The sequence below is a fragment of the Ruditapes philippinarum genome, unplaced genomic scaffold (genome assembly GCF_026571515.1).
Source record: "Ruditapes philippinarum isolate M1 unplaced genomic scaffold, ASM2657151v2 ctg2370_1_1_1_1, whole genome shotgun sequence".
NCBI lineage: Eukaryota > Metazoa > Mollusca > Bivalvia > Venerida > Veneridae > Ruditapes > Ruditapes philippinarum.
This window is the reverse complement of record NW_026864186.1, coordinates 4,568-28,410: the sequence shown is the minus strand read 5'-3', so window position 1 is coordinate 28,410 and position 23,843 is coordinate 4,568. Positions and strand designations below refer to the sequence as shown.

The 23,843-nt window shown below is 32.7% G+C and overlaps 1 protein-coding gene across 1 annotated transcript in view; it reads right to left on the bottom strand.

Moving 5' to 3' along the window:
- Positions 1 to 19,820, bottom strand: part of LOC132724786 (inositol 1,4,5-trisphosphate receptor type 3-like) — a 46,136-nt gene extending 26,316 nt beyond the window's left edge. Inside the window, 27 exon segments of the mRNA XM_060709750.1 lie at positions 1,293 to 1,429; positions 1,933 to 2,040; positions 2,903 to 2,990; positions 3,222 to 3,333; positions 3,549 to 3,601; positions 3,808 to 3,901; positions 4,243 to 4,372; positions 5,107 to 5,247; positions 5,680 to 5,765; positions 6,339 to 6,465; positions 6,978 to 7,046; positions 8,272 to 8,379; positions 8,764 to 8,988; positions 10,039 to 10,168; positions 10,819 to 10,955; positions 11,721 to 11,771; positions 12,013 to 12,138; positions 12,644 to 12,732; positions 13,158 to 13,236; positions 13,836 to 14,014; positions 14,554 to 14,661; positions 14,997 to 15,084; positions 15,329 to 15,416; positions 16,264 to 16,367; positions 16,848 to 16,928; positions 17,647 to 17,724; positions 19,788 to 19,820. Coding sequence (XP_060565733.1) covers positions 1,293 to 1,429; positions 1,933 to 2,040; positions 2,903 to 2,990; positions 3,222 to 3,333; positions 3,549 to 3,601; positions 3,808 to 3,901; positions 4,243 to 4,372; positions 5,107 to 5,247; positions 5,680 to 5,765; positions 6,339 to 6,465; positions 6,978 to 7,046; positions 8,272 to 8,379; positions 8,764 to 8,988; positions 10,039 to 10,168; positions 10,819 to 10,955; positions 11,721 to 11,771; positions 12,013 to 12,138; positions 12,644 to 12,732; positions 13,158 to 13,236; positions 13,836 to 14,014; positions 14,554 to 14,661; positions 14,997 to 15,084; positions 15,329 to 15,416; positions 16,264 to 16,367; positions 16,848 to 16,928; positions 17,647 to 17,724; positions 19,788 to 19,820 — 2,849 coding nt within the window.
- Positions 19,821 to 23,843: the final 4,023 nt, after the last annotated feature.

The window sequence follows — 23,843 nt, the reverse complement described above, 5'->3', positions numbered from 1 at the left end:
TGGTCCCAGTAGCGGAGGTTACTGACAAGTTCCATGTTGAAAAAGTTAGGGACCAATTGAATGAAGATCGGCGATTTACATAAAGTTAGCAAGTTAGCTAAATTTTTGGTATTTCTTTTGGGTCAATTCATACAATTCTTACACGTCATTTGCAAATGTGCCGAGTGTCTGCAAGATGGTTGCCACATTATCTCACGCGGGACCAAATAACGGACCGGTTAGTGATTGTAGAAAATCACTTAAAAAGATATGAAAATAAAGGTGAACAGTATCCAAACTACATTGTGGCAATACACTGCAATATATGAGACATGGCTTCGTAGTTATGAACCCGAAAAAAAAAGTCACAGTCCTCAGAATGGCGCAGTCTAGGATCGCCAAGGCCAGCAATATTTCGACGTTTAAGGAAACCTGAAAGAGCTCGCAATTATAGCCAAGGTTATGGCAATGTATTGGCAAAAGGTTATGTTCTTGTTGGACATACAGTTAACGAGAAGTATTATGAAACATTTTTGAAAGAGAAATTGAGATCAGCTATCCTGAAAAAAGGACCAGCGCTCTTAAAAACAGGGGCATGTAAATTCATGATAACGCAACACTGCATGGATCGCACCCAGTGACGTCAAAAGGCGAGGAATATAACTTGGAAGTGTTGCCTCAACCCCCTCATCTATTCGCCGGACATGAGTCCCTGTGAAAATGACCCTTTTCCATAACTCAAAATGTCACTCAGGAGTGTTAGATTAAATGACTTAGAGAAACTTAAAGTTGCCGTGGCCACAGAGCTTCAACACATCACACAACGGGAATTGTCGAACAGTTGGAAAGCGTTTGTTATAAACAAGGGCAGTTACTTTGAAGGAATATAGATACGGTAGGTCTATATCACATAATTTTCTTTCAATTATTGAATGACCGTCGTATATATAAAGTCCGTACATGCATACATACTTTAGATAGGAAATCATTTATTATATACAATATATGAATGTTTTGACAAAACCACTTTTGTACAGCATATTTATTTCGGTATTTGTATGTAATCCATATTAAGCCCTTTTAACCAAAAATATTAATTAAATTCTTCTTTTTAGAGTCGTTTCACAATTTCCAAAATAAGCTTCTCATTAACCATATTTGCACATCATTTGCTTCCATTGCATTTTGGTATTAAGTACAGTCATAGTGATTTTGTATTGTGCATAGAAGCCAAGACACCACTTTTAATTTTGCTTCTTCATAACAAATAATTTAACACCCAAACTTAAAAGTTTCTATTGTAATGAACTGACCTTATAATTTCTTGGAGGATTGTCACCACTTGCACTGCTTCCTCGTCACCCATCCTGTTTGCTGCAAGTCTACGTAACTCTGGCAATAATTCTTCAACACGTCTATAAACTTTAACAGATTCATCCGTGATCAAAACCTGAAGCATACGTCGTTTTTGAAGATTTATCTATGTATTGTCCGGTTCAAATTAGTCTACCAACTATCATTTTTTGTCGTATGTAACTTTTGATTAGAACAAGATGCATAAAAGGGAAATATGACGAAGTGTCGAGGGGAAGTATATCGACTTTATAAACGCTTACAAAGAACCATAATGATTAAATGCAAAATACCCCAAAAATAAAACTATAGGTTTAGTGAGAAATCCATCGATGATTGCATGTTGAGCTTTATTCCCTTTCCCTATAAGTGATAGAACCATGGTATAGAACCAGTCAGTCTGCAGAATTTCCTTGCTGTGAGGTAAGTGTTGCGCCTGTTCAGTATCGTCGAATTGATATCAAAAGTCATTAAAACTGAACTAGATAGCATACAATTCAAAGGACAGTTACATTTCTGGTATACAAATGCAAGATGGTATGAGCTAGATATGGCGTAAATGATAACGAATGATCATGTGTTCAAGACGAAGTTGTATACCTGAGTGAGAACAGCCCTTTTGAAAAGATTTTGATACGCCGAGAACCATCTGTTGAGTAAATGCATTGACTTCCTCACAATGTCACTATACTCATACTGTGACAGGTCCTGAAAAGAAAGATGTGATTTTACAATGAACTTCCTTCCTTGATCATTGAAGAAATTACTGAAAGGTACACGATTTTCGTATGTATATGTCTATAATCTGCGACAAACGCAATTCTTGGACAAATACGACCAGGTGGATGCATATGAGTATAGTCCGGAATTTAGTGACATTATGTATTGTAACGGTTACAATAGTTATGGGTTTTAATTATAACACTCATTGCCAGAGTACCTTAATTTTAAATTATTTCTCATTGATTTGATCGCACAAATAGAACTGCCCTGATCACAGTTAGTGTTTGTCTTGTATTGCGCTGCCCTTTCCTTCCCTTATACAAACAAGACACTTTTTCTCAACTTTTTTGAAATAAAGATTAGTTTTAAAGTTTAATGTGAAATGCTTGTGCCGGCGTGGCCGAATGGTTAACGAGTAGGACTAGTGATCTAAGGATATCTACCCGCGTTGGTTCAAGCCGTTGTTTACGTAAGCAAGGATCATTTCTTTGCTAAGTATTGATTAGTTCAAGGTACGGATTCAAGATCGTTTCAATAAGCTTATAGCTTATAACACAATCCAACTAAAATGAACTCGCATAAACTAAATACTTTCCCTTTCATATAAATCATAATTGTACAGTATAATATAAAATAGCTGTTGCCTTTCCACATAGTGAGGTAAAATACTTTATCTTCATTGACAACTACGCTGGTGGTTGTTTTCAGCGTTGCTTTTAATTCGAACTCAACACAGGACTTGATATTTTCTTCGACGAATTTGCATGAAATAAAATGAAGTAATCATACACTTTAAATGAAATCGTTAGTGTCCATTGATGCTGCTTATACAAGATCTAGAACTTACAATCAGAATTTCTACAATGTTGTACTGCTTCATGAAAGCTGTTGCATCAAATATATCAGCCATTTTCTTTTTTGCTCTCTTAGCAAGTCTGAAAACAGATTGTAAATTATATATGAAAAAAAAAATGAATTTCACAAAATGTTACTGCCAAAGTACGTAAAGTACAATTTCTATGAAGTCTAGCATTGCATAGCTTCCATTTATCAAAAACGATAAAAAATAATTGACACACGGTATTGTATATTCTTTACGAGTATGATTCGTTATGTATTTTAAAGAAATCGACAAAAAATTATTATAATTTTAAAAAATGTCTTACCTTGTATATTTCTCTAATTCAAACCCCTCATTCATCAAAGGGGCAAACTCCGACACCGCTCTTGGTCTATTCATTTGTTCGTGAACAATTTTGAACATAAAGATAAATTTCTGAAACATAAAATTTTATATTAAATAATTTATAAAGATAAAGTGTATATACAGATACCATGTTAATTGAGTCATAACTGATGACAGAAACATATTGATATCTTTTTACCATGTACGAATAAATCTTTTATGGCTTATATTAATTTCAAACAGTGATTTCATTTACTTATCCTCCTGCTCAAAATTATCGAATTGACCATGTTGTCATATTCCTCCTCCAGTCTGTTATTGAACCTTAAGTTGAAGAATAAATCAAGAACCTCCAGAGCCCTGAAATGAAAGTGTTGCAGCAAGTAACGAAGGTGCACCCGTTGTATAGATCTACGTTTTTATTTATCTAGTGCAGTTGGTATAGTAAATACTGTGTTTTAATTCAACAAATCATAAATGTGCCTTAATGCTTAAAATATCAACACAAATCTGAAAACACAGACAACTGAACCTCTCAAAAATTATTTTTTGTAATTAAGCCTTACTGAATTTTAGCCTCAATTATCGCCTTTGTTTCGGGACTAGGTTTAAATCTATCTTTTTGACGAAACGAAAACAAAACTTCCCTTGCCTCCTTTCCTAAAATACAAAAAAAAACAACAACATTTAGTTAGAAACTATCTAGATAACTTAAAGACAAATATGGTTCTAACGCAGTATCAGAACGTGGATAGGAAACTTGTAGAATCCTCCATTTGAGACTGAACAAAATAGAGTACATGAATACAGGATAATATTTCTCATAAAAACGCAAATGTCAATGCAAAAAAAATATTGTCCGGAAAGATTCATAATGTTAAAGATAATGTTCTGAAATAGCTTGTAAAAACGGAATATAATCTTTTATTAATTTTAAAAATCGATAGCTTCAGGTAAAAAATACTCCAAGTGTAAGAGCTCATTTGACTTGTATGAATCACCTTCAATATTTGGATACGGTTTGTCATGTCGCCCATCAAGAAGTGACATAAGTGGATCCAGCAGTCTCTTAATGTCCTCATATTTTCCGTAGAATCCAAAGGACACGAGGTAATACACAAGTCTCAATACCTAAAATACAGTAGAAGTTATTCAAAATTAATCAATGTATATGTATTGTGGATGCTGAAAAAAGTTAAATGAATTTTGAACATGTGTATTTGACAAGAACTACCAATCTTAATTTAATAAACAATAATTACCAATCTTAATGAAATAAAGAATAAATAAGTCAGTCTGTAAATGTAGCCATTACAAAGTTAATATGTCGGTTCATAAGAAATCATTAAAGATAATCCAATGAATAAAGGCATTATTCTGTACATCATCTGACTCCGGTTTTTTTCCATAAATGAGTCTAAGATAAGATTAACACATCTTCCCATACTCGTAATGGGAATCACTCCAGAGAAGTTTATATAAGTCAAACTTTATGACAAATCATATTTTAGTCCATCGATTTCACCATGATTGTGCATTATTAGAACTATTGTTTCAACAATAAGATGATAGCAAAACATTTGATCGACCAGACAGAAGTTTTTCATGATAATCTTGACAAGAGGAACAAGTCTGCACAATAATATGTCGACCACTTCTTTTCCAGTGTCACGTAACACACATTGTGATTATGATTTCATTAACTATTTGAGTTGGTTTAAACAATATCAATTTTTTCATCAATATTTTTAAACAAAATTACAATACATAAATCACAACCAGGATTTAGAAGAAAGCTTGAGGCTTATATGAAATTTTCTCCTAATTTGATTTGTAAGTCCATCAGTCGCTCATTTAGATCCTACCTGCTTTATGAGAATGTTGTTCCCGATATTTGATGCCGTCATTTCTGTGTTCCTGCTGAGGAAGTCTGCTATCCAATGACTGAGGTGGGGGAAATATTTGTATGTTTCAGACTGACTATTGCTAGCGAGGATTTCAGGTTCCTAAATTGAAATTGGCAAGATGTTTTAAATATGTACATATGAAAACAATGTAGCCATAAGTTTATTTTCCTAGAAAATGGGGTTTGGTTAACCGATATTTTAGTAACATAAATCTATAAATTCACGGTTGGAGTCAATAAGGAAATGCAAATTATTTTAGGTTAGTCAGTAAAATGCAGTGTTAAAGTGAAAAAAACAACCGGAATGACAACTAATTATTGCGATTAAAAGTCAATTTAATTAAAAAAGATTTTGGAGTACAACAAATTGGTTAGTTCACTCGACATACATACATTAATGTTTGTAATTTCTAACTTTATTAAATAGATTAAATCCATTTATCTAATAATCAAATAGTTACAAATTAAAGTTAACGAACAATTTGACAAGAAACAACCAACAACCAATAAAAAACGGAACTAGAAGACTTACATCGTCACTGGCTACGTCATCAAAGACATAGCATAGTTTGACTCTGTCCAAGACCGAGCGGTTCCCTCCTCTGTCTACAAACAGTGCTGGAATAAAACAAATAGATCGCACAAGTAAACTAAATAACTCCAAGTAAGAATGAGAAAACAAAAATAATCACAAGTATCTTATTCTATAACTTGTATCTTTAAGGTATTTTAGCTTAATTTAATCAGAACCTCGACTCTGATCGTTTTGTTTCGATGAGCGTGCAACTCTATCATGTAAACCTTATAGCTAGATTACGGTAGGTTATTTGTTATACCAACTTGAAGGTATCTTGAAGTACTTCAAATAGTGCCTGATGAAGAATCTGTTCTTTTCTTTCTTAAGATGATGTCAAAATTCACCACATGACCCTGAACAGTGTTGCAAAGCTTTATATACAACTCTTTATGAAACATTTGTTTTTGTAATATACGTGTACATTGATATAATGTTAAAATGCTTTCAATTTGATCGTCGGTGAATAAACAGGTCTTTTTAAAATTATCTTTGAGAAAAGGCATAAAGTTAAAAAAAAGTGATAATAATAATAATAAGAAAAAGAATAAGAATTAGAATAATGATAATAATAATAATAAACGACTGAAACGACTACTAATAAGGTATTTACTTACTTATGATTTGGTCACAGCAAAGTGCACGAAGCTGTTCAGGAAGATTTTCGTTACAGAGGCACATGAACAACTCGTCCCATGTAAGGTATTCATTCGTGATAACAGAAATTGAGTTTTCATTCTGCCCCTATAAACAGCAATGATGAATGAGCAAATAAGGTTCTTACAGATAAATTATGGTTGCTATTAAGATCAGCAATGATGAATGAGCAAATAAGGTTCTTGCAGATAAAGTATGGTTCAATACTTTCTACAGTTGCTATGTAGATCATACTCGTTTATAAATATTTGAAAGCTGTAACTTTTGTCTAATATTGTCAGTGTTTATTTAAGCGGCATATACAAAAGTCATTGTAATAGTTACAACCAAACTTTTCTCGTTTGTTGATATACTATTACCTAATCACACGTATCAAATCCAACGACTATGTGAACCTGTAAACTTATGAAGGTTAATTCACAATAATGGCAATACTGTGGCAGTTAACTTGAACAAGTTTGATTAAGATTTTTTTTAAATTTCAAAAGTATTACTTAACTTCAAATCTGTAAATAATGCAAATTTACGATAAGTAAGCTTAACGGTTTTTGTATATTAATATAGATATATGAATAAACTATCATATTTTTTGTACGCACTCTTGCAAGGTATCCGAACAATTTCAGTTGACCTTCAAAAAACAGATACTCGTCGGAATCTTTATTTCTCTGAAATATAATAAAAAACATTAGATTGTTTTATCATTTTTATTACTAGGAAAAACAATTCTGTAAACTCTGAAATGGTGGTATTAAATCAAATGTAGATTAAATCTATTAATATCTAGAGTTTGTTACAAGCATTAAATGGTTTGAAGCCATCACTGATGCCCCTCTGCCCCTTTACATCGATCCTTAAAGTCTTTGATGTATTTGGTGTATGTATGTATTGTATGCTTGATGAGGGTCCATACGCCCATTCAGGCACTGGACCCCGAACATGTTACTATTCATGTTCTTAAAGATTATTGTCTACTTAAAGGTGACCGATAAATTTTGAATTCCGTAATTCACTGAATGATACTAAATATGCATGCAAGTCGAGTTTTTTGATGTTTACTATTTTGATGCAAGGGAGGCCTATGAGACAATTATATGCATCATGGAGAAAAATAAGGTGTTACTGCTACAATGAATGATCTTATCCTTCGGACGAGCTTGACTTAAGTTTTTGAAGTAAGAGCAAGCCACTTTATAGAACCACCAATTTACCTTTGGATGGATAAGCATATTACACTCATAACTAGAAATGTGTCCATAGGACACGGATGCCCCCACACGCCACTGTTCTGTCAATCTTATGACTCTAGGTCAAATATTTTTTGGACTACATGTGCCACAAGTTGAAAACTAAAAATCAACAAAGGGCCATAATTCTGTTAAATTTGGTCGCAGCAAAAATTCCTTCATTTGCTACCATCTACACATTAGGGTTTTTCATCTCTGGAAGTTTAAGCAAAATCTGCAATCTGGTTTAAGAGGAGTTGCGTTCACAAAATTTCTACATAGTATATAGTGAAAAAAAATCAACAAAGGGGGGCCATTATTCTGTTTAATTTGGTCGCAGCAAAAAATCCTTCATTTACTACCATCTACACATTAAGGATTTTCGTCCCTGGAAGTTAAAGCAAAATCTGCCATCCGGTGTAAGAGGAGTTGCGTTCACAAGATTTCGGGACGGACGGACAAGTGCAACGCTATATGCTCCCACTTTGTGGGTGCATAAAAATAAATTCAAATCCTCAGATCATTAACATTACAGTGGCAAACAGTCAACGACCATAGCTATTTAAAAGGAAATATTTGTTAAAATGTGCATCATTTTTAAATATTTTTGTTCAACTCAGCGCTTCTATCTTATGTTTTTATTCATAAAAAGCCTTTTACTCCTTACTTTTGAAAATGTGACTAGGTCAATCCATGTTTCGCCGTTATCAGTGGTTACACATACTGTTTCTCCACTCGAACCTTTGCTTGCCATTTTTGTTTGAAACACGCAAAGCTGTAGAGGAAAATATCCTATAACGTTTAAGCAAAATTAATAAAAATAATCATGTTTTGTTGCATTTTATAAGCAATACTTCGAAAGTTAAAGTTTCATCAACTGTAACCAATCCAGAATATTGTGTCATTCGTTTTTAACTCCTAGACGATTTGAGAATGACTGCTGCTATTGTCTTTAATTTGAAGGAGATGAAAAATGTGACAAAATCTAACAAAATTCGATAACAATATGAGTGTTTAGCTCTTACATTTCAATAAAATTAATTTGATTTCAAGAGCATGTCATTTTCTGTTCATTAATCTAAACATGTTGATGTTTTTAAGATTCCAGGGAACTAACGAAACAAAATCTTTGGTTGAGATTCGACATTAAAAATGTTACCAGTTTAAATGTAATCAACCAGGCTTTAGTGATATAGTTCTGATTGTTGGAGATCGACACACCAGCACAAACACACAACACGCTTAAAAGGTCAAGATATCGATAATTTTTCTCGACCAGCAGCAGTTCAACAAAAGCATCAATGTGTTCCTCTGTTATCAGGTCCACAATCTTTCGGTTGTCTCTGATGGACTCCATGACCATATGAACAGCATTTAGTCCAGCCTAAAAAGTTCAAGTTCAAGTGCCATCAGGGTTGAACCCGTTAACACTCAAAAGTTTTCGGGGAAATCAGCTGTGTTTTCACTGTTTTAACATTGAATTGGACAGGTTATAGCCTAACCACAAAAGAGAGACGTTTTACAGGGAACAACCAGAGATTGTAAGTTTAAGCTCAAGTGTTGTCATGCCAACGTTAAAGCGTTTGAGTAAGGACTAGTTTGATTGCTAAATATGTAACAGCCACGAAGAGTAAGACGCTGGGTTGTAAGGTGTACTTAAAGGAATGTAGATTAAATACGATGTACATTTAATCACAAATTTTGAATTTATCATCGAAATCTTAAATATAACAATATTTTTCAAGGAAACCTCATACCGACAGATAGGCGTCATGGTTTTATAATCAAATTATAATTGAAATACTTAAAACTAAAACAAAGCTAACTTCTTAGGACATTAAGAAAAGTTTGTTCCATATATTGATTTTCATACCTAGATATAAGTAACGTTAATCTACACATTCTTCCCGAATTAAGTTTAGGGAATGTTGATTTTTTTCTCACGGCCTATTACAATACCTTGAATTTCAAAAAAAATGTATTCGATTTTTGCAAATTGAATTGAGGTAGTATTTAAATTTTGATAAACAGTATTTATCAGTGTGACATTACCACGAGTAATAAAGCAAACAAAAAAACCTGGAAAAGCGGTGATCCCTCGTACGAACTGAAAACAATAATATAATATAAAAATTGAAGAATAGGTTTGATAGAGTCTAGCAAAGAGAGATGATGAAAAATGCAGCACCTTCTGTCAAGGGCCCTCCAGCACCGGTATGACAAAAACAGTTTACATCAGACTTTAGAATCACCTGTGTATATCAGCATAGAACACTCTCCCACTCAGGCACTAAGCATTTTAATTGACGAATAAATGAAATATATGCGGGGAAGTCGCTCTTTCAAAGCGAGGCAGAAACTACTATTCGAGATTCCTTAAAATGACGTCACATGTATTCAGCACATTGGAAATCTGAAAGACTTAACGGTTTACCTCGTTACTACCAAACTGTGTCCGGAAGAAATCTATGTATCTAGCGATATACAGTTTGTTTTTTCTTGATCGTCCTAGCAAATACACGCGCAGAACGTTGTAGACAACACGAAAAATGTTCACCTTGTACCTATAAAATTAGTTGTATAAATGAATGTTAGTTAAACATTTATTCAAGCCCGTACATATAATATTATAGTCTTGGCAATAAAATTTACAGTCAGACATAGAAAAAACTTGTATAATATATAAATGATTCTTTTCATTACCGAACAAACTTAAACACGGAATATTTTAAATTTTGTGTAGGCCTATAGCATTTACATACTTCACATGGAGACTATGGCATTCATGAATATAGTTATATATATTTTTTATATGTTTTGGATGAATTTAATATCAAGGTCATATGATTGTCAAAATAATTTACTGAATGTGATAGACTTTAGATTCTTCTCAAGGTTAGCTTAAAGGGTATGGAGTTACTTATAGGTCGAATAACCCGCAACTTCCTGAAGTGTCCCCTCGATCTCAAAACACGTGTCTCTCCACTCGACCTCACACAAAATGGCTCTCCCCTCAATCTCACACCACGTGTTTTTCCACTAGAGCTCATGCCACGTGGCTCTCCCCTCGAACTTACACCACATGGCTCTCCCCTTGATCTCACAGCACGTGTCTCTCCACTCGAGCTCACATATAACATGTCTCTCCCCTCGAACTTAAACTGTTCAGTTACGGAGATTGCCAGGAAATATCATGATTAGAAACTTTACTTACACGCGTTCTGGTGCATCAAAGTTACATTTCAACAAGTTAACAAGCAGCTCTACAATTCTCAAATTCCTCATTAACTTTTGTCGATCTTTAATCGGTTCTCCTTCGACAACCAAGAACTTGCAAATTTCTTCCAATCCCTATATTCATACAACAACAAAATCAATGATTATATCACAAGTTCATTTAAGGCAGAGAAACAAAAGTGACATCTCCAATTAATTCAAATAAATACATATTTTAAAAGCATTAGATTCTGTACATTATAAAACAAAGTTGTTGTACAATAATGATTTAAGCTAGCTGTACGCTTTGGCCAGGTAGAAGTGTCAAATATGCGACAAAAACCTTGAAAACAGAATAACGTACGAAATATAAAATTTTAGTGGGTTTTTTTTTGTTTTGTTTTTTTCTTCACTTCATCAAACATACAGTGTGCAGAATTTTACTATTAAAAAGTGTCTAAAAAGTTACACATTTTCAAAAGCAAAAAGCCTTACTTTATAATGATGCACAAAGAGCTTAAAAACTATTTAAAATGCACGTGTTTCTTTGCTCGGTTTTGTGCAATCCCAGTAAATTTGACCGTCAAATTATTTATTTATTAAATCATGAAATGAATACATGTTTAAGTATTTAACTCTTGTTGATTTTAGGGTTTTTGTTTGTTTCTCTTTTTACTTTTAACATTTCTTGTTATTATTGAGATAATTAATTATTTTTTTCTTCTTTGAAAGGCTAGGCCGCATGAAAGCAAGATGTATTTTAGTTTTTATTAACTTTGTACGCTTATATTTAACCTTCTTGAATTAAAGATTTTATTATTATTATTATTTTTATTATTATTATTATTATTATTATTAATCTCAAAAGGTGTAATGATAAATGTGTCAACTACCACTTACCGTGACGGCGTCGTGAGACGTCTTCTTATTCAGTATGACCCCAGCGTTTTTCTACGAATGAATGTAGACATATGAAATGAAAAACAATTTTTATAAATACAAAAGAAATAGTGGTTACAAAAAAACAATTATTTGGTTTTTATTTTGAGTAAGCTTGCAATGCACATCGTTACACATCTTTACCGATTATATTCAAATCAAGTTTTACAAGTGCATACAAAATGCATAATTATATTTTATTCAGTGCGACATACCGCAAGTAGATAATTTATTAACAAGTAAAACAACTAACATCATGTACAAGTTTCTGCAGAAACGGAACCATTCCCGCCATAAAGCTGAAAATGTTCTCCAGAGGCGGAGACACAGTCTGTATTGTAAACGCGTCGTCATATTGCTGCTCCTCTGCCACTGTTATCTACAAAAACAACAACAACAACAATAACAAACAATATTATCATCATCTTATAATCTTCATAATCATCATCTACTCCTGCTTCAGCCCATCAACCCCATCTGCATTGTCATCATCATCATCAACCCCATCTGCATTGTCATTATCCTGATCATCACCTTCAACGTTATTAGAATCACCATCATCATCATCATCAACATCATCTATACAGGTATTGATACACAGTTTTCGTACTAGTAAAACATGATTTTTGTCCAGACCTTTTGAATATTCGGAAAAATTTGCTTCTTTCCGTCACATTTGAATATCAAATGAGCTCCAATATGACCATGAGGAAACAAAAATTCGAACTTAAACGGAAAGTAAAGTTAAGTTTTGATTGTATCTCAGCCACAGAAGAAAATATTGTTTTCGAAAAAACAGAGTACAATTTATGAAAGAATACTAATTACATTGTTTTACAATGTTTCATTGACATGTATAATACACATAATATAACTATCTTTACCTTCTTCATTGCAGCGGTACTCCATTTTAAAGAACCCATAGATGTACTCTCCTCGTTCAGTGCTTTCACTTGATTTCTTATGTATTCATCTAAAATCACATATGATATAACACAATGCCAATGAAAAACATCTAGAACTATCAATAAGATGGTTCAGTGACATTTTTAACATTATGTTAAATGTCTTATGATTTAATATAAACATAATTATAATTCCTAATTCGCAATTTTTAGTCAAAGTAATTGTATATTTTTGAGACGATAGGGAAGCAAAGTAAGTCATATGCGCTTAGATAAATCAATCACACACACACGCGAGCACGCACGCACGTACAAACACTCATACATTTAAATGAATAATAATTTATCAACCATTACCGTTCTTGATGTCAAGTTTAACTAGAATTCATTTCAAAAGCAAATAAATGGCCAAAGGAAATTCAAATTTATTAATTTCGAACACCAGGTGGCGTTATACGAATGCATAAAGCTCAAAAGTAAGGTGAAATCATACCTGTGGAAGCATGCAGCCACTGTCCTGATACAACATTCTCTATTCTGCAGTAACTTCCATCAATTATATCATCACTGTCCTAAAATAAAATCGACAAACGTTTACAAATGTACGCTTCAAAGAAATGAATTGCATCATCTAAACATAGCTAGAAGTAATTAACAATTTAAATTGTAAATCACTGTATGCAATTTTCTTCAAATTCTGCAACACATCTTGTTTTCATAATCACTCAACATGGTTATTATGTTGACAAGTTTTATCATGCATTTGCTGAATAGTTTTTAAGTGACACCAACACATTAAAGAAGACTTTCTAGTTTATCTTGTGTAGGAAGACGTCACATGCTCCCCCCTCTTAACATATCTGTCCTGCACCTGAAATGCCACAGACATTCCGGAAGCTAGCTAATACAATAATACAATGTAGCTACTAGCTACCTCACGTGGAAGAATCCTAAGTTCAAAATCATCAGCGGTGAGGGCCGAGTGGACCGAAGTCAACGACCCGATTTACTTAGCCAGGGACGTGCTGGGCTTTTATCTTGGAGACACATAATATAAGTGGTATTTCTCCTCATATCTGTACAAAATCTGGAAATTCATGCATCCAAACTTTACGTAAAATACTATCATTCTAGATCTAGTAATGCAAATAAATACAAAAAAGACACATACTCTGTCCACTGGGTGCAGTCTAAAGACAGTTTTCGGGTCAAGGTGATCGGAGGTCAGGTTCACTTTAAACTTGTCTTTATTGTTGTCACCTCTGGCACTTTCGTAACTTTCTACAGATAGATATCTCCGGGTACACATATGAAGTAACTTACACTGCTGTCCAAACTGAAATACTCCACCTGAATTCAAATAATTACAGCATATAAAATAATCTAACTGAAACATTATACAGTATACCAAATTACTTGACTGTTACATAATACAATACATGTACGTATATTAAAGTGCATGGCATTCCAAATTACAAGACTTTAACGTAACACAATACATGAATCTCACGGACATATTGATTGGGTTAGGACTTTGGGCTTTATAATGTGTAAGGAAGACGCTCAAAACTTGTACCAAATCGAATTTGCAAAGGAATCGGACAAATGGTGTTTAAACGGTTGGCTCGAGAAAATGGTTCTTTTTACGATCATTTATATACAAAAAAGAACAAATCGACGGTCCAGAAAACGACCATGTCACGCGGAAATCTCACGGACATATTGATTAGGTTAGGGGTTTGGGCTTTTACCTCAACGTAAAATTTCGAATTAAGATTAGGTTAAAATACAAAATAAATTGTTACAAACATTTAAGTATAATGCATTTGTTGAAACAGACTATATCTTGCAGGGACATGGCGACAACCGTACAAGATAATCCTACTTACCAGCGACACATCCCTCTTGTAGTTCTATCTGCCAATAGGTCACTGCGGATGTGCTCGGAATCATACTCTTTGGATTTGTTGGAACAACAGGTCTGCATCTTAGATGTACTGAAATAGAAACGGACTTTATATGTACTCAAATAGAAACGGACTTTAAATATTTTGAAATAGAAACGGTCTTTAGATGTACTGAAATAGAAACGGACTTTCGATGCATTGAAATAGAAACGGACTTAAGATGCGGACTTTAGAAGCATTGATAAGATACATTGACATAAACCGGACTTTCTTTTCGTCTTTTAAGCTTCTAGAATTTTAAATTAGTGTAAGGAAAAAATATGTATATCAAATCTTCCCTTGGCGAGTGAACTCAAATCTACTTTTTTATTTTCAGAGATTTTTTTGAAGACTGGAATCTTTAGATAACCGAAACAAGATTTTACCATCTTCTGTTACTTCAAAATCGAAAAGTCCTTCTGCGACCAAATAAGCTTCCATTTCTTTGTGGTAAAATCTCACTATATTTCCGATCTAAAATGAAGAGTATTATTTCTAGTATAAAATATTTTTGTATTTGAGAAAATGCGGGTTTGTTATTTTTTTATTCGACACTTTTCTTTCGTTTAGCTATTTTTGAAATTCTTTATTTACAGAATCACCAGTACTAATTGTATGCAAAATATTTATCTAACAATTATTTGTATTTGGCGAAAAAAAACCCACAAAAAAGTGGTATTCGTCTTCTACACTTCACATACAATAAGTATAAATTTACCTTGACTTTCTTATTGTCATCAGGTGTCGGTTTATATTTTCTGAAGATTGTAAATCCTGACTGTTGGACTGATAAGTTCAATTCATGGCTAAAATTAATAATAGAAAATATGCATAATAGGTTGAAGAAAATAGCAGCAAAATCCATATCATTGTGACGAAAGAAATAGAACAATTTGCATGTTACTGAGAAGAAAATTAGTACAGTATGCATGTAAAACAATTTACATGTTACGAAGAAGAATTTGAGAACAATTTGCTTGTCTATGTAAAGAACATTAAAGGACAATTTGCATGAGATTGATAATATAAATACAACATTGAAAATGTCTCGACATGAAAATTAAAATAAAATGTTTATAATTGAGACGGAAAATTAGAACAATTTGCATTTCATTGGTGATAAGAATAGAACAATGTAAAAGTCTTGAGATGAAAATCAAAATAAAATGTTTGTCATTGAGATGGAAAATTAGAACAATTTGGATGTCATTTAACTTGAATGCGGAATTAAAACTGATCACATTGTTTTGGAAAAAAGTAATTAGATATAGTCATGTCATATTGAGAAAAGGTCAAGGTCCAATAAAAATGGTCATGTCACGATAACAAATGGTCATATCACGATAACAAATGGTCATGTCCCATTACAAAATAGTCATGTCTCAATACAGAATGGTTATGTACGCTAAAAAAGGTCATGTCTCATTGCAAACGGTCATATTGCATCGGTATCCTTTAATATTTTATTAGAAAAAGATAAATGTAAAATAAAAAAGTTTATTGCTACCTTGAGGCGGATGCGATACTTTTCGTTTAAACGATTAGAGACAAATCTGATGGGGACTTCCAAACAGAGAAGAGAATTAGATTAACAAAATGTATTCGTCCAGTATTTCTTTTATAGTAAGATAAATGCCTAGCTAACTTCTTTACCTTCTTTGATAAACAGACTGATTACCAAACGTTGCCTTTGATACGTGTACGTAATGCCCCGCAGATTTAACACTTTCAAAAACTATTTGATCCCCTTCTTGTACCTTAAATAAAAGTTTTAAAAATGATATAATTATATATAGTTAATTTATCATCAGGCCTGAATTTACATTAAAATGAAATTGTGTTATTTTTGTGTCCAAAACAGAAGCTCATTAAGGTTAATATGTAAAATTCTATCATATTTGTTGTCATGTGTCATGACCTCTTCAAATGATAAAACCAGAAATATCGTAAATATATTTGGCCAAGGTAAGCCTCTTTTCATCGTTAATAACAGATTTTAGCAAAAACAATGTTGAGCGTGTCATTGTTAAAATATCCGGCATATACCGGGAAAATAATGGCGAATATTCCATAAATTCACCGGAAGTCAAGATGTAACAAACAGTCTTCGGCCGAAAAGCTAATGATAATTTAAAATTACATCTGAGTCAAAAATGACTGGCTGTGAGGGAGGATAGACCTTGTTTAGTATTACTAGTATTATAAATGAGAGAATATGACAACGTGATGATATATACCACATCTCCTTCGGCCTTGACCTTGTATCTCGGCATCACCTTGAATTGGGCGTTCTTTGCGTTATATGGTAGCAAAACAATCTATAAAACGTAAAAGAAACCTTTTTTCCTAATACCTGTGAAATTATTCAAAGTCTGACTAATTCAATAGTAAATTGACTGACTGCTTTTAAGTATTATTACGCTTAATTTCTGTCATAATTTAGTGGTGTATGAACATTGTATCACCGGAATATGGATCAAATTTTACCGTTATTTCATAAGTACTTAATACGGATGCCTTTAATAATAATAATAATAATAATAATAATAAAAGTAATATTATTATTAATATTATTATTATTTTTATTATTATTATTATTATTATTATTATTATTATCATTATAAGAATTATAATAATAAAAGAAAACAATAATAATAATAAAGTGAGGTTTAAATATAGATAATACTTATTGTAATAATGATGATGATGATGATGATGATGATGATAATGATGCTTCTGCTGCTGTTACTGCTACTGCTGCCTCTGATGATGTTACTGATGATAATGATGTAAACTGACTTGATTTAATACAAGTATTCATTAAAAGTTGAAGAAGGATTGTGGATGATAATGATAATGATTATTATGATGATGATTACAGTGGTGATTCTGCTGCTGCTGCTTCTGCTGCTGTTGTTATTGATGATGTTGTTTATGATGATAATGATGATTAGGAGGAGGACGATAATGATATATATGATTCGATTGATTCCTCTATATTTCATTTAAAAAAAAGAAGACTGTATGATACATTACCGCCATGTTTTTCCCTTCTGTAGGAGATGTGGCTGCTGTGCTGACATGTATATACTTCCGTGTAAATCTGTGCTTTAACTAGAAATAAAACAAGGACATTAAACATTACGAACGCAAAATTCACTTTTAAACCTGATATTGCATATAGTACCAATTTGACCTACATTTTGACTTATATTAGAACTTAGCCTAAAGGCCACAACTGCGACAAGTGCAAACCATAATCAGCCGGCACTACACTTCATAAATTGAAATTTCTAAAAATGACAAGTACAAATGTTGCTGCAATGCAGCAATTGAGAAGCTCCGCGCAAAAAAATTGCGCTCATTACAGATACCTTACCAAATTATTCCTACGCACAGGTCATGTTATATTCAGATTAAGTACTATTGTAAATTTTTTCCGAATGCTTTGTAAACCAATTTTTGCATAATTATACTTATCTTATGCACTGTCCATTAATTAAAAAGAGGGGAAAGATATTTAATATAAAAAAAGCTTTCACTGATGCCTACTTGGTAAGGAAAGTAATTCCATTGAATACAAACAAGACTTACAAGACTTGTAAATGTTATGTGACATGACTGTACTATGGTTCTGTTTGTGTCACTACTGTAGTCAGTAACATAAGATGATAAAAATTTCAAAGTCTGTTTTTTTATTATTAAAATTGTAACAAATATACAAATAGTAACAAAAGGGACTGCTATTATAATATAGTAATATTACATGCATTTTTTCATGTCAAATTAAAAAAAAATGTTTTTTTCAATACTGAAAGTCAGAAAGTAGAACACACTCTGGAATGAAAAAAAAATGGGATGAATTTCAAAAAGACCAAATTCAGGAATTTTTTGTATGTTATACACGCGTTACATGGTGATGCAGTATTTATTAATGTAATAGAAGACTGTTACCTGAATTTAAGGTAGGTATGAGGAAATTCACTAACATCATGTTCGTGCAAGTCAAAGATATAAAAGCTATTTGACATTGGTGATTTATATAAAAAATCTTTTGTTAATTGATTTATTTGGAGATCAATGTACTTTTTTGTTGAATTGCTTTAAAACCATTAATAAAAACATTACACTTCATGTTCAAAATACAGATCAAAGTTTCTGTTGTTATCAATGATGCTATCTATCTATAGCCTATGCTTAATGAGGGTCCTTCCGCTCGTAAGGCCACAAAATACAGGTTTCGCTGTCGAGTACGGCCCCGGACATGTCACCAGTCATACCAATTTAACGCACAAAGTGGTGTGCTGTATCAATGTCGCCAATGAAATGTAACCTAATATACTTAAGTTTAATTATTTCAAAACAACCAATATATATATCAACATGTTATTATTAAACATTTAATTTCATAAATATAAATTAAGAATAATTATCAAAAGCAAAATTAAAAAAGTCTTCTGCCTGAAATCTTCTTTATATTGACAAATTCAATCATTAATAGTATACTTGATATGCTGTGTGTAAATGTAATTCAAAGTGTAACAAATTATAATTTCATGTACTACTAAAAAAGGGAAATAACAAATGTATAACCTAAGTGTCAAAAATCAGAACATTGCTTTCGAATTCATGTACAGCAGAACTGCTTACCTGTTCTCATTCATTAATATGACGTGTTGCGAATCACCGAAGGGGAAACCAATATTGAAATCGAAAGGAGTTCTTGAATGCGGATTTATTTTTAGCTGTAAATCGAAGTGATTAAATGATCAAATCCGGGCCCATGGACAAAAATAATAGTAAACACAAAGAGCTATAAATGATTTTAACTCCAAGTGAGAGGTGGACAAGTCCTTTTATGATATTTAAAAATACTAAAATAAAGTTAAGCTTTACACTCACAAAAGATTTTATAAATAAAAGTTACAATGTACCTTCATTAATTATGATATTAATATATGGCATTGTTCACGTGTTTTACATGACAGCACACATCGCCAGACTGTGTCAGACTGTGTATTTACATACATTCGGAACGTTGCCTGTTTCGGACTAAATGATGTATTTCTCTCCCTTTATCTGTCCTACGCCATTTGTTCATATTAAATCACGTATTTGATTATACTCTTGTGTGTTGATCTACATCCATTATACTGGCGTGGTGGCAGCGAATTTACGTCCCACGCTCGATAAAGACCTGTGTACGTCATATCGTAATAGAATTATTACCGTGAACGCAAGTGTATTAAACAAAAAACATTGACAATGGCAAATTCTACCCGCGCGCCAAAACAATGGTGCCTTACCAAACATGAAACTGTAAACTCATTTGAAAACTGGAGACAGAACTTAATCTACAGCCTTTCTTTAGACAAGAACTTTGCTCCGTTTCTCGTGGCTGGGCTTAAATGGCAGAAAAAGACCAAAACTGCACCCACAGAGGCTTTGTGAACGACGGTGAGGATGTAGCCGAAGCTGACAGGAAAACCCGTGAGCAAAAGGTCAACATTCTTGAGTTGATGTTAGGACATGTCACAGGGTCATTTGTCATTATATATACATGTATATACTTTACCATTATTATATCCAATATGATATATAGTGCATTTCTTATAAATATATTCTTCCTTGCCCATCCACTCTTCATCTCATATTTACTCCCATAGCCTTATATCATTCATCATATATCATACACTAACTATAGTAACTGGTGACGGGCCTCATTTTTTCGCTCATGATTTACCGCCACGCATGCGCGCACGGCAGATTTGAATTACAGTTGTAGAGTGAAAACCTAACTCCTGTCTTTGTGTTTGATTATTTTATTTATTTTGCTGCATCTGTGTGTTTTTACAGGTAATTTACTTATATAAGTGTATTGATATATATTCATTCTTCATTTTCTCATTCATCGTTTGTTTCATGATTTTTGACGGTTTTGTATATTTATGAAATGCACTGCAGATTTGAATTACAGTTGTAGAGTGAAAACCTAACTCCTGTCTTTGTGTTGATTATTTATTTATTTTGCTGCCTCTGTGTGTTTTTACAGTCTCAATCACAAGAGAGAACTATAAAAACCCTTCGACGATTATAGAAGGTAACAAATTGGTGGCCAGTGTGACTTTTGTGTTTTGGGGCGAAGCCGTTGTGGACGAATCGAGGTGTTTCCCATGACGTCACAGGACTTCCTCAGAGCAGCCAATCAACGCCATAGCTAGCGCTACACATTTTTCTGCTACGTCCACTGCATATACACATGGAATTCCCTAAGTAGCATGGAGTGATTTGTTTTTATTCGTTTATTATATAGATCGATCTAACTCTTCATTTATTTGGATTACATTAATTTTACCGGTTTATTTCAACTAGATATCATCATATTTAACGGGTCTTCAAAATAATTACAGTGCACTTTGTTTACAGGATTTATCATCGTTGGAATTGAAAGTGAAAGTAGACTCTTGACATTTAACAGATTGTGATTTACCAATAAGCTTTTGTTTTTCTAGTACACCATTTTGTAACAGTATATCATGTAGTTATATATATTTCATCTTCATATAGTCTTTTACTGAATTAGGATGTAGTGAAACTTTTCATTTATACTTGAGTTACTGTTTTGTTTACATTTTATCATACATGTACATTGTGTAATTGTTTACATTATTTTTTCCAGAACTGGGTGAATTCATTGATTTTGTCAGCTGCCATTCACAGTAACAGACACAGTAAAGCATGTAGCATTTCACAGCAATTGGTATTGGTGAGATTAATATTAACATGATAAAATAATATATTCCCTTGAGCCCTACTGGCATGCGAGCAGTTCCCGTACAGAAGCAGTACCCGTATTTTTCATTTAAAACGCTTGATTTTTACATGCCTTCTTCAAAAATTCATTTCAAATCAAGCAGATACATAAACGAGACAAAATCTAAGTGTCAGTTCGTCAGTACGTATTAAAAAGTCTCATTTTAAATCACTTTCACCTGTGCGTTGTCAAAACGTGACCTTGTTTTATCTGGGGGAATTCCGTCCTTGCGCGCATGCGCAAACATACTTACACGTGAGGCATGTTAAAGGGTTTTCCACTTATACACCTGTTTACAGATAAGAAGGCAATGTGATGAAAACTTGTTACATTATCAGAATTTTGACCAATATTAAATATAAAATAAATTTAATGGCTTTGATGCGTAAAATATCATGCATACAAGCATGCCATCGCATGTTGAATGCGTTGGGGGTAACGGTACCGGGTAATAGATACACGCGTTTAGTCTACTTTCTATTTCCTGAATTACATCTATATATCTCTTAGAAAATGGTCTGTTCAACAATTATAAATGAAAAATAGGTCCGATATAATAAAATTGTTTAATTATAAAGGGTTAAATTTTATGTACGGGAAACTACTTCTCTTCATACAAAATAATGGATTATTTCGGTACCCCATATGAGGCCTCATAACTAAGGGTTATTCTATGTTTAGAACATGATGGAATTTCCATGATTTGTGTGACGAGCCGAATATTGATGTGTAACGTTCAAATTTTGGTGAGTGAGCGTAATAAAAAATAATGTTTAAGTAACTACGATTTTTGTACGGGAACTGCTCGCATGCCAGTATATCTTTGTAAACTTTGACTGATATTTACTAGTATCTACATATTCATACTGTATTTTTTTCCTCACAGAGCCAGCTATTATTCCTTTTGGTATTTTTGGCATACTTTTACTTTTTGGCTTAATAGTTTCGCATAGCGACAGCTGGTTTGTTTAAAAAAAAAAAAAAAAAAAGTAGTCTGTCAAAATTCATTTAATTTAACTGTAGGTCATAATATTTATAAATAGTATTTTTTACAGCCCTGTGGACAATATTGACAAATTGACTTTGACGGTTGACTTTATTATTTTGTAATGGATATTTTTCTTTACCGGTTAGTACTTTAGGTGTTTGAACAGGAATGAGTTAGTTAATGCTGTAGTGCAGAAGATGGTCACAAGTTATTTTCACCAACAGCTATGAATATAAATCAGTGTGAAGAATATTTCAGTTTGAGCTAAATATTGTTTCAAATAAATGAAATAGTAAGTTGGTTTAATTGATTGATACAAGTTACTGAAACCAGTGATAGTTTATAACTAGTATATGTTATAAATTATTTAGTTTGAGAAGATATATACTTGAAAGCAGATCTTGTTTGATATTGAGTCAGATAAGTACTGCTAGCAAGACAGTTTGCGCGAAATTTTGTGGAAGTTGTTTCATGTTTTTTGTCGATGGAAGTATTTTTATTTGGAGCTGCTGGCGAAATACTGTAAGGAAAGGTATTGTGAAATGTGAAATGTTGTTATATTAAAGCAAATATAAACTGAAGTTGGTTTTGTTTTTTTATTTTTGGTAAATGTTGATATAGTTTTGACCTTGAGGAGACGTTGTGCTACAGTGTTTATCTAAAGGTTAAGGTATGCTAGTGGTGTCAAAAGTCTGTCGCCTAATAGTTATGAGCTTAATTTGTTGTTGCACTTGTTTGTTAATACAGGTACTTTTAAAAAACAGTTCTACCAGATAGTGGAAATTTCTTTTGAAATTTATTTGAAAGTATGGTGTACCAGTAGGATCAAAAGAATTTGATTCTTGTTTTGTTATTGCAATTGTTTTATATACAGTTACAATACTTTAACCTGAGATAGAGTTCTACCTGTATAGTTGATATTTCTTTTATTTTTTTTTTTTTAAAAAAAGAAAATATATATGGTATACTAGGGAGACATATTATTTTTTAAATGTAAAGTAACTATACCTAGTACTTGGTATTTAAAGTATATTACTTTAAGAGCTATTTGTTTGAAATATCATTTTTGTACATTGTATAGAAGTGATATTATTTGATTGAATTGTGTGATTTTTATTTTTGCACAATTCTACCATAGTTGTCACCTTGTTTGTCAATTTTTGTCGTCATGGATTTGAATAATACTGCATCAGGCTATACTGACCGTGACACTTGAACAATATGCTGATATTATCCGTCGTTCCGGAAAGTTCCATCTTTATTATGTGGATCTTAGCACACCAGCCCCTCCTACTTTGCCCATGGAAACCTCTCATACCCTGATTAGAGAATTTGCTGCTTAAGATATAGCACTGGTACCCCTTTACCAGGAAAACTGGTGCATGTGGTACCAGCCATCCCAGTAGGCATTCTTTGTTTAATACAGGGTTC